This window comes from Alexandromys fortis, unplaced genomic scaffold (assembly GCF_014885135.2).
Source record: "Alexandromys fortis isolate MF-2015 unplaced genomic scaffold, M_Fortis_MF-2015_v1.1 scaffold_87, whole genome shotgun sequence".
Classification (NCBI taxonomy): domain Eukaryota; kingdom Metazoa; phylum Chordata; class Mammalia; order Rodentia; family Cricetidae; genus Alexandromys; species Alexandromys fortis.
This window is the reverse complement of record NW_026067971.1, coordinates 2,608,103-2,620,202: the sequence shown is the minus strand read 5'-3', so window position 1 is coordinate 2,620,202 and position 12,100 is coordinate 2,608,103. Positions and strand designations below refer to the sequence as shown.

Below are 12,100 nucleotides of genomic sequence, written 5' to 3'. Positions count from 1 at the left end.
TGACTTGATCATGGTGGATGATGGGTTCTGATGTGTTCTTGGATTCGATTTTTATTGAGTATTTTTACATCAATGTTCATGAGTGAGATTGGTCTGTAATTCTCTTTCTTAGTAATGTCTTTCTGTAGTTTGGGTATCAGAGTAATTGTAGCCTCATAGAAAGAATTTGGCCATGTTTCTTCTGTTTCTATTGTGTGGAATAATTTGAGGAGTATTGGTATTAGTTCTTCTTTGAAAATCTTGTAGAATTCTGAAATGAAACCATCTGGTCCTGGGCTTTTTTTGGTTGGGAGACCTTTGATGACTGTTTCTATTTCCTCAGCAATTACTGGTCTGTTTGATTTGCTTATCTGGTCTTGATTTAATTTTGGTAAGTGATATTTATCCAGAAAGTTGTCCATTTCTTTTAAGTTTTCCAAATTTGTGGAATAACAAGTTTTTGAAATATGACCTGATGATTCTCTGTATTTCCTCCGTGTCTATTGTTATATCCCCCTTTTCATTTCTGGTTTTGTTAATTTGGATATTATCTCTCTGTTTTTTGGTTAGTTTGGATAAAGATTTGTCTGTTTTGTTGATTTTCTCAAAGAACGGAGAACCAACTCTTTGTCTCATTAATTCTTTGAGTTGTTTTCTTTGTTTCTATTTTGTTGATTTCAGCTCTCAATTTGATTATTTCCTGCCATCTAGTTCTCTTACTTGAGTTTGCTTCTTTTTGTTCTGAAGTTTTCAAATGTTCTGTTAATTCACTAGTGTGGGATTTTCCAGCTTATTTATGTAGGCATTTAGTGCTATGAACTTTCCTCTTAACACTTCTTTCATTGTGTCCCATAAATTTGGGTATGTTGTGTGGTCATTTTCATTGAATTTTAGGAAATCTTTAATTTCTCCCTTTATTTCTTCCTTGACTCATTGATGATTCAGGTGAGCATTGTTTAATTTCCATGTGTTTGTGAGTTTTCTGGAATTAGTATTGCTGTTGACTTCTAGTTTTGAACCATGGTGACTTGATAAGGTACATTGGGTTATTCCATTTTTTTTTTTATTTGTTGAGGTTTGTTTTGTTACCAAGTATGTGGTCAATTTTTGAGAAGGTTCCATGAGGTGCTGAGAAGAAGGTATATTCTTTTCTGTTTGGATGGAATATTCTGTAGATGTCTGTTTGAGTCATAACATCTGTTAGTTCTCTTATTTCTCTGTTCATTTTTTTGTCTGACTGATCTATCCAGTGGTGAGAGGGGAGTGTTGAAGTCTCCCACTATTAGTGTGTGGAGTTTGATGTATGATTTAAGCTTTAGAAGTGTTTCTTTCACATATGAGGGTGCTCTTGTATTTGGGGCATAAATGTTCAGTACTGAAATTTCCTCTTGATGGATTTTTCCTGTGACTAATATGAAATGACCTTTTTTGTCTTTCTTGACTGATTTTAGCTTGAAGTCTATTTTGTTGGATATTAGGATAGCTACAGCCGCTTGTTTCTTAGGTCCATTTGATTGGTATACTTTTTCCCAACCCATTACTCTGAGACGATGTCTGTTTTTGAGGTTGAGATGTGTTTCTTGTATGCATAAAAAGGATGGATTCTGTTTTCGTATCCAATCTGTTAGCCTGTGACTTTTTATAGGTGAGTTGAGTCCATTTACATTAAGGTACATTAATGACCAGTGGTTGCTGTCTCCTGTTAATCTAGTTTACATTTCAACATAGACTTGTAACCGTGTGCTTCTGCTGTGTCTGAGCTGCTTCCTACTTCACCTTAAACCGCAAGCTCACATGCGGCTTGTAGCACCCACGTTTTACCCTTTGTTCTTGGAGTGTAAGAAAAACCTGTTTGTTTGTTTGTTTGTTTTTCTAGAAAAATCAAAAAGTGGACGCACCTGAGGACCTGCAGGTCCTAGATGAAGCTGCTGGTTTTTTTTTTTTTTTTCCTCATACGATGAAGAGTAACTTAGCAAAGCTGTTTGAAGTTTTTAGCCAAGCTTCTGGGAGCAGCTGGTGACTGCTCACGTGTATTTAAAGGGTTCGCTTGGTCTGTGTGCTTCTGTAGCTTAAATAATGAAAATCCTTTAGAAGGATCTGGGGGAGTGTAAAGTGATTTCCAGGCATTAACACGGGTTGGATCAAGGAGTGCTGTGCAGATTAGGGGCATTATCCTGCTGATGCCTAAACGCCCTCCTCTTGGCAGGACAGACACTTTTTCCTTGTTGGAAAAAAATTAGGATTTCTGACGGAAAGCCTATTAAGCACAATCTTCGTAATAAAATAAATCTGTTCATATTTCCCCTTAATATAATTCTGAACATAATTATCCTCCCATTGTGTATTTTGCATATTTCTCTAATTTTCTGCCTTATAATTCTGTTCTTCAGTTGATCTTGGTGGCACAGGCCTATAATCTCAGCTCTTAGGAGGTTCAGACCGGGGGCTTGTCATGAGTTTACTGTGAGGCAGAGCTACGTTGATCACACTATAATAGCAAGGCCCTGTATCCCAAAACCAAACCATGTAAAGACTTTTCCTGAACATCCGTTGGGGAAATTGATTGTATCCATGTCTGTCCCTGTCCCTCTGCGTCTGTTTGTGTGCGAAAGAGAGAATGGATATATGTAGATAGATAGATAGATAGATAGATAGATAGATAGATAGATAGATGATAGATAGATATCATGTCTCTTACATTCTTAAGGATTTATATTACTTTTTTACTTGATTAAACAATTTTTAAAGTTGTATAAAGGAATGAAGCTTCATGATTGAGGAAAGGACCACAAGGCTGTGAGGAAAGATGTCACAGATGAAAGAAACTCAGACCCAGGGGTTTAAGAGCTTTAACCTCTCCTGGTGCTCTGTGGGTTCCTGCTCTTACTCCATTGCTTTCTCAGCATGAAGTATTGTGTTTGGTTTCTGTCAGGCCCCCTTGCCCAGGCCTCTGGGTGCTGGGGCAAGAGTTATATACTGCTGTTGTAGCCTTATTTTTAACATAACTAAATGAAAATCTATTAATTTATCTCTAAGAAAATTTTCAGATTCTGACCATCCCTTCATGTTAAATAAACATTCAGCTCACAATTTCCAAGAATTGTTTATGATAAATGGTAAATTAGTGGTAAGCCCATGATCAGAACACGAGCAGAGCTCAAAGACTGGAGTTGATTCCCCTCCAGCCTTATTTTGCCCACTGTGGTAATATGAGTGATTCATTGTCTCCTAGTGGAATTCATTAGAGAAACCAGCTACATTTGCAGTAGCAGCAAAAGGGATGTAATTCATAGAACCACACCTAAATAAAAGACTTCTGCACTGAAACCATTAAACCCCAACTGGAGGAAGAGCAGACAAGGTGAAAGCAGATTCTGTGTTCATGGATTAGTTGAATTAATGTAAAAATTCACATGCCTGTAGAATCAGTTCAGCCCCTATCCAAATTTAAATGGCCCTCTTTACAAAACTACAAATGAATAAACAACCCAAATAAACAGTATCAATGCCAAGTGAGGGTGACGGCACACACTAGAGTCTAATTCAGGCAGGAAGTTGGAGGCTAATCCTCAATGTGACAGGATCTGTTCTTGTTTGAAGTAAAAACAAAACAAAAATCTTAAGATTCCCATGACCCTAGAGATAGTCACAATTTATAGCAGTCTTGAAGAAGAAAAAAGAGCAAAACCGGAGGCTTCATTCTTCCTGTTTCCAAGTCTGTAGTCACTTTAACTGTTAGATCAGTGGAACAGAGCAAGATAGAGAGAAGTAAGTCCATGGATTTATAAGTGAACTCTCCAGCTAATGTATCCAGAACAGAAGACAATGGACAAAGGCAAGCCCTGTAGTAAATGGTGTGGGGGGACTGGGTACCTGTCTTAGGGTAGAAGTCAGGGTAAGAACTCAAACTGGCAGGAACCTGGAGGCAGGAGCTGATGCAGAGGCCATGGAGGGGAGCTGCTTCCTGACTTGTTTCTCATGGCTTGTTCTGCCTTCTTCCTTATATAATCTAGGACCAGCAGCCCTGTGATGACAACACCCACCATGGCCTGGGCTCTCCCCATTGGCCACTAATTGAGAAAATGCCTCACAGCTGGATCTCACTGAGGCATTTTCTCAACTGAGGTTCCTTCCTCTCTGATGACTCTAGCTTGTGTCAAGTTGACACACAAACCCAGCCAGTGCAGCACCCACATGCAGAAAACTGAGATGATATTCTTACTTTATAGGGTATGTAAGAACCAAGTCAAAATAGCTCAGTCTGGAAACCAGAGGCTACTAGAGAAAAGCAAGTGAAAGCTTCTTGCTATTGGTTTAAGCAATATATTGTTGGGCTTGACACTAAAAGTATAGCCAACAAGAGCAATTAGGGGAGATTGCATTAGATGTGAAACCTTTCTACACTGCAAAGGAAACGTTCAAGAGGCAACCTATAGACAGAAGGAAATACCTGCAGCACATGTATCTGTTAGAAATTAAGATCCCACAGATACAGAAAATTCCAGCAACTTAAAATAACCCATTAAAAACTGTCAATGATGTGGAAAAATACTTCTCAAAAAAAGGCATTCCAGTGAGTGAGGATATGTAAAGCATCACTGGGCACTGGGGATACACAAACCCAAACTAGGAGCTGCCTGTAGCAGTTATACGACCTGACTGTTACCTTGATGATAGATGGTGGCCAGGTAGAAAAAGACAGCCTTTGTATACCATCGGTAGGCATGTTGACTGATACAACCTTTGTACACTGTTGGCAGGCATGCACACTGATACAGCCTTTGTACACTGTTGGCATATATACTGATATAGCCTTTGTACACTGTTGGCAGGCATGCACACTGATACAGCCTTTGTTCACTGTTGGTAGGCGTGCACACTGATACAGCCTTTGTACACTGTAGGCATATATACTGATACAGCCTTTGTACACTGTTAGTAGGCATACACATACAGCCATTACAGAAAGCAGTGTAGCGGCTCCTTAAAGTGCTAGAATTAGAGTTACACATGACCCAGAATCCTCTTCTAGATACTGAAGGGAAATCCATCTCAGATACCTCTATTCCCATTCTTGCCATAGAATTTATTCACAGTCTCCAAGATGTAGAAACAACCTACATGCTTCTTGGTGTGGTTTGAATGAGAATGGCCCCCAGAGGTTCTCAGATTGGTTCTCAGATGGATAGTTAGAAAGTTAAAGAAGTATTGTTGGAGTAGGTGTCATTGGAAGTGGACTTTGAGGTTTCAAAAGCCCACGCCAGGCTCAGTCAGTCTGTCTGTCTGTCTGTCTGTCTGTCTCTCTCTCTCTCTCTCTCTCTCTCTCTCTCTCTCTCTCTCTCTTTGCCTCCATCTTATGGGTAAGATATAAGCTCTTAGCTACTGGTCCGCTGTCATCTCTGCCTGTTGCTGCCCTCCCTATCGTGGTGACCATAGACTAACACTTGCTTACTTGAAACTGTAAGCCAGCCCCAAATTAAATGCCTTCTTTTATAAGTTGGCTTGGTCCCGTTGTCCCTTTACAGAAATAGAACAGTAACTAGACAATATATAAATGGATTAAGAAGAGTGATGTGAGCGTACACCCAGTGGAATATTATTCCACCTCAGAGAGCACATAAAACTTGTCATTTGCAAACACTGTGGATGGACCTTGAGTGCATTGTTAAGTGTGAATTCAGGTGGCTTTGCAGGTGCACATACTGCATGTTGCCAGTTACATGACACACAGCACGGTCAGAGAGTGGGGTGATGGTTGTCACACCAGAGCTGGGGGTGGATGGAGGAGCTGTTGGGCATGGCTCCAGCATACTGGTCATCTAATAGTGACCATAGGGGCAGCACTGAATTGTGTAATCAGTGTTAGACATGTATGATAAGGGTTATAATCAAGGAGCTTTACCCTGGCTTGTTTGTTTACAAGACTTATTTATCGTTCTGTGTATGTGTGCACACTCCTGTGTGGTTTTATGTGCCCCACATGTGTGTAGGTGCCTACAGAGGCCAGAAGAGGGCACTGGATCCCCTGGAATTGGAGTTACAGGCAGTTGTGAGCCACCCAGTATGTGTGCTTACTGTTCACTTCCAATTCTATTTCTGATTTAGAGATTTTCAGGACTGTAAAATACTACCACATTAGTAGGCTTCTTGAATATAGTTGCTGAAATCTTTTTATTAACATTTGGCAGATTTGAGTTGTATTTTCCAAAAATGAATATATTGGACAGCATTTGAACTGGGCTCATTTTTGTTACGTTGTAGTTAAATGTTTTTGGCCTTTTGTATGTTCAGGTACTCTTTACCACAATGAGGCTCTTGAGAATATACGATTATGGTAGTCACTTCACCCACCTAGCATTGCCAGAGATAGAACTCTAGATAGCATGGCTACCCCTCATCTAGGAAGTGCCCCTCATCTGAGAGACACCCCTCATCTGGGAGGTGCCCCTCTATCTAGGAGGTGCCTCTCATCTCGGAGGTGCTCTTCAGACCCTCCTGTCTTAGGGGAGATGGAGTGTGCAGTTGGAAGCCTGTACACATTCCCCAAGGGCAGCATACTTCTGGTCAGATCCTCGTTCTCAAAGGTCTAAGTCGTTGACCTGTGGTAGGTGAGACCCCTGCTTAGACATGGCCTTTCATTTCTTGAGGGGTAGCATGCTAGTTCATGTGACCTCATAGTGAAAATCAAAGCAGGCCATGGCTACTTTATAACAGACTGAGAAAACAAACTGCATTTCATTCAGATTGGCCTTATCCTAATGTTCTCCCAGCCTTCCTGGTTCCTTTGTTAGATTTCCTGTTTTTGTGTCTGAGATTGGCTAATTCCTGGCACAATCAGAAGTAACCGAACAGCTGTTGGTGCTTTCTAAACCTGTGATTGATTCCTTGTGTACTTGAACCCGTTGAGTAGTTCACTGATTGCAGATACAGTGGGGGGGATGCGCGCTCCATAACCGCACATGCGCACTCATGCATCCTTAACACGTGCGGCCCCGCCCAGTAGCCTTCCTTCCCACGCTTAGTCCATTGGCTTCTCTGCTACTTCTCTTAGAAAATGTCCATCACTGTAACGAACTAACAAGACGTCACAAAAGTTTCCAACCACAGTTCAAGAAAGTTGTCTTTAGTTCTATGATCAGTCTTTCTATATTTAAACACTTAAGAGATATGATTCCATCTAATTTATATATTTTCAGACTAACAAGTTGTTCATCACATGCTCAAAATCCTTCATGTCCAAGCATTTTTAAATTAAAACTAGAAAATTTGTGGAGTTCACTTCTTTTGAGCTTTATTTTAGATGTTTTGAGTTTGGGGGTCACTGATTTTTCATATATACTTGACTGTTAAGCCTCATAGCAGTAAGGTTTGTGATCCCCTTCTTACAGTTTGAACTTGATGCTAACTGAATGGCAGGCAGTTTTGACTTGCCCCATCATATCCTATATACATTGGGAACCAGTAGGAGGTTGAGGTTGCCGGTCCATAAAGCTGTTCTGGGAGGTTTATCAGCCGTAGCTCTGCATTTAAAGCAGTCAGACAGATGCTGACTGCCCGTGTCTTGACATGTTCCTACAGAAACAGAAGTGTGCTTCACCCCCCAGCCAAGATGAACATGGTGAAGAGGATCATGGGGCGGCCTCGGCAGGAGGAGTGCAGTCCGCAGGACAACGCCTTGGGCCTGATGCACCTCCGCCGCCTTTTCAGCGAGCTGTGCCATCCTCCAAGGCACATGACCCAGAAAGAGCAGGAAGAAAAGCTGTACATGATGCTGCCCGTGTTCAACAGGGTGAGTCCAGCTGGCCGAACACGGTCCTTCCAGGACTGCTGGTGCCGTGGAAATCTTAATGTTGGCAGAAAGTCACGGATAGATGACAGCATGTGTCTTGTTTCATTTTTTAATTTTCTGTAAGCCAGGTGAGCACACTTGTAGTCACAACACCTGCCCAGCGGTGGCACCACCCACAGTGGGCTGGGCCCTCCCATATCAGACTTGTTCAGCAACCACTCCATGGAGACAGCTCCTCAGTTGAGGGTTCCTCTTTCTAGATGACCATAGTTTGTATCAAGCAGGCAAAAATCAGCCAGCACATAGGGATAGTTAGTTTGGTACGTTTACTGAAGTTTGCTGGTTTTGAAGATTACAAAGACTCAGTCTTGCTCATAAAAAAAAAAAGAAAAAAAAAACTCATGAAGGGAGAAATTTTTAAATTTTCAAAGATAGTATACAATTAGATCAAAGGAGGAGAGAGGGTAGTGTGGAATTACAGGTGGGTGAGTAAGCACTGGGCGGGAGAAGGCCACTGAGCTCATCTGGAAGACAGATTTTGCTGGGTGAATAGGGTCTGCTAGTGTTGGCTAAGGTCTTGCTCGGTGACCTTAGATTCCTGCTCTCATTGGCGTAAAGGTCCTTTGTGGGTCTGAAGTGACCTGAGTATGGAACTGAGGAGAGCTGACCTTTTCAGGATAGCAATGTGACGAGGAAGGAGCAAGAATCATGCAGGAGGAGACAGTGGCGTGAACACAAGGAGAGACAGGACAGTGGTGAAAACAGCCATCTTTAAAATGGGAGCTGCAATTGGCTATGATTCAAGCCCTGTTCAGAAAGTCGTTGGTTATATTGGAACCAGTTGTAGAGTGTGCTTGCTGTTTTCCTGCTTCATAGTTGGCTTAAAAAGAAAATTATGGCTATGGTTAGCTCAACATGATTCTTTCAGACTATGAACATTTCCAGGGAGCAACAATGTCTAAAACAGCTGCAAGAATGGCTCTCAGCTTTTAGTGCAGTTCCTTGGGTTGGAACTCAGAGCCTTCTAGTGGTCTACCCTGAGCTACCTGTCCAGTTCACACTCAGCTCTCAGTGTGAACTCTTAAGTGATACCTGGCATATGTCTGTGTCATCTCCCCCCCCCAACACAAGCACATACACACACACACACACATACATACAGACATATACTGACACATACAGAGGCACACACATATATAGACACACTGAAACACACATACAGACACACACAGAGACATATAAGCACAAATACATACAGATACACACATGTACACACACTGACATACTTCAACAGTTCAGCTTCTGTAGTCACTGAATTGAATATTAGTCCATGAGTCTTAAAAGTATTTGCATTTTGTGCTTGCTTGCTTGCTTGTTTTCAAAGTGGATCCGAGACAGATTATTTTCTATTTATACTTTTTGGTTTAATTTTCTTATGTCTGTGTTATTGTAAAGAAGTACCTACCATTACCTAGCTATTAAATTTTTTACATTGAAAGCTTTTAATTAGCTGATTAGAAGTGCTAGTACATACAGTCCCTTCTTTATAATGAATAGTTTGACCTTCAGAAGTTTAGTATTCCCTCCTTCCTTCTCTCTCTCTCTCTCTCTCTCTCTCTCTCTCTCTCTCTCTCTCTGTCCCCCCCCCATATGTGGGCTCTGCACTGAGCTATATATATCCTCATCCTTGGTTCAGTACCCACCCACCCACCTCTGTTGCGCATCCTCCTCTATCCTGCCTACCAGCTCCTAAATAACCACACAGAGACTTCTTATTAATGGTGAAAGCTTGGCCAATAGCTTAGGCTTGTTTCTAACTAGCTGTTATACCTCAAACCATTTCCATTAATTTACTTGCTGTGATGTGGCTCATGGCTCATTACCTACATGTTATGCTTCCTCCGAGTAGCAACTCTGCCTTCTTCCCAGCATTCTCTCTGACTCTAAATCCTGCCTAGCTATTGACTATTCACATCTTTATCAAAACAATCAGCATTACATAGCTTTACATAGTGTAAAGGAATATTCCACAACAACCCCATGTATGTGTGCCTATGTAGTTGTAAAACTTCCCGTGTGGGCTCTACTGGCCTACATACTCACCCTGGCTGTGGATTTGGAAGGGCAGGCTCCTTACATGCTTGGGCAAGTGCTCTACCACAGAGGAGTTACGCTTACCTTCCTAGGAAATTCCCAAGTAGTGAAAAGATTGGATGTTATTTCTATACCATTATGACCAGTTAAAATATGTACAAATTATACTCATTGTGTGAACGCTAACAAACAAAAATTACCATTTCCATCAAATCTACAAATTGAGAGTTGTTTAATGTTTGTCCATGTGCATGAGTGTTCTCCACTAGCAGGAAGTATTGTTGTTGGATAAATGGCTCAGTATGGCATCATGGCCAACAAGACTTCGGGAGCCATGGGTTGTGTTGGCTTGTGCTGAGTGCAGTCTTGAAATGCCGCCCTTGAGCTCCATCATAGTCCTGCAGGGCAGCTGCTGCTGTCCTGTCTCAGACCTCAAGATCACAGAAAGTCTGAGAACAGGGGAATAAACTTACTTGGCAATGTAAAAAATAATCTTTATGTCCAAGAACAAAATCTCACAGAGGAAACACTGGGGATTAAGTTTTGCAAAATGAATAGGTTTTCATTGTCTGAAATTCCATAAGATGGCACTATTAATTATCATAGTATATCTTCCTCTTATTTTGAAATTAATATTTATGAACTTGATCCTTAAGAAATTCCACTTGCTTTTAAAATTATTTTCAGTTTATATTTGAGAAGTATCCAAGTTGAAGACGGTGTCTAAATCCCTCAAGTGACCTTTGCTTTAAAATTGTTGGCATTAGACAGGGGCACACACATTTAGATCCAGGTAAGAGAAAGACCAAAATTCAAACAGATGTTCTTTTTGTTGCATTTTATATCCATAGCAACTCATTTAAGAACTAATAGGGGTCAGTATTTAACAATTTTAGATGGTGACATATTTAAGAAACAAGATCTTGTGTATGTCCTAATTTCTTTTATTAGTCATATCTGTTTTTATTTAATGATATCATTCATTAATAATAATAACAAGCTGGGCTCCTACTTTATAAACACTGTTAAATAGCACCATTAGTTTCTTTTCTCTGAATAGGCCAAAAGTATTTAGTTCAAGTGCTAGGGAATTTTTTAGTATTTATTAGGTAGATATTAAAAACTAGCCTTTTAAGAGGGCTCAGGGACTAGCATCCCCCTCACCAGTGTGAGAGCCTGGCTTTGATTCACAACACTGCTAACATTAGAAGATGATTAACTCATAAAAATAACCCTTGGGATACCAAGTCACCCATTGTCTGGGTTTCTGTCCTCCCATCAGGTCCCACAGCTGTTTAGCCCCAAAGAAATCACACAGAGCTTTACATTAATCATAAACTGAATGGCTCATTAGCTCAGGCTTCTTATTAACTCTTATAACTTATATTAGCCCATTATTCTTATCTATGTTAGCCACATGGCTCGGTACCCTTTTCAGTGACGTAGTCAGTAACCTCTCGTAGGACGACAGTATGCAGCATTACAGGAAGCTGCTCTGACAAAGATTAGTAGAGAAAATATCCTGGATGCCTCTGGGGATCAGACTGACCCCATATTCAGTCCTGTGCTCTTATCTTGGCATAGGTTAGCTTCACTGACCCTTAATTCTCTCAACTGTAAAGGGGGATGCTACCAGCACCTGCTCTGTAAAAGTTTATTGGGACGTTAATGACATGTTAAACATTTGAACAGTGCTAGAAACAGTGTAAATCCTTGCTTCTAAGTCTAGTTAATTATTGAATGTGTTTCAAGGTGCTTTGTTCCTTAGAGTTATTGTCCTACTCCCAGTCTGGGTCACTAATGTCACAAGTTTATCATACAACCATTCTTTCCTGAGCTGAATGTGCTAAGTCTCTCTCTTTATAGGAGGGGAATTCTAGGTGAACTTTTCTGTCCCACCAGCTGCTTCCCAAATAACCACACGGAGACTTATTAATTGTTAATGCTTGTCTCCAGCCAGCTCTTACAATTTAAATCAGCCCATTTCTATTCATCTGTGTGCTGCCCCGAGTCTCATTTGCCTCATCTATAAACTTCCCATGTTGTTTCTTGAGGGTCTGGCTTGAGAGTCTCCTGACTCCCTCACTCTGCCCTTCTCCCAGTAATCCTGCCTAGCCATCTGCCAATGAGCTTTTTAGTAACAATGAGAGTAACACATCTTCACAGTGTAGAAAAGGATCACTCCACAGTAGGGAATCGTGGAGGGAGGGAGGGAGGGAGGGAGGGAGGGAGGGAGGG

At 41.0% G+C, this 12,100-nt stretch overlaps 1 protein-coding gene across 8 annotated transcripts in view; it reads left to right on the top strand.

Annotated features, from left to right (window-relative positions):
- Window positions 1–12,100, top strand: part of Wdfy3 (WD repeat and FYVE domain containing 3) — a 225,497-nt gene that overhangs the window by 77,728 nt on the left and 135,669 nt on the right. For 7 of the 8 annotated variants that reach the window (XM_050155577.1, XM_050155582.1, XM_050155580.1 and 4 more), the window contains one exon: window positions 7,558–7,768. In XM_050155577.1, the coding sequence (XP_050011534.1) occupies window positions 7,589–7,768 (180 nt within the window). In that variant the 5' untranslated portion in view covers window positions 7,558–7,588. Of the gene's footprint in view, window positions 1–1,855; window positions 2,030–7,557; window positions 7,769–12,100 lie in introns of all 8 variants that reach the window. The other variant, XM_050155576.1, reaches the window with a different exon arrangement.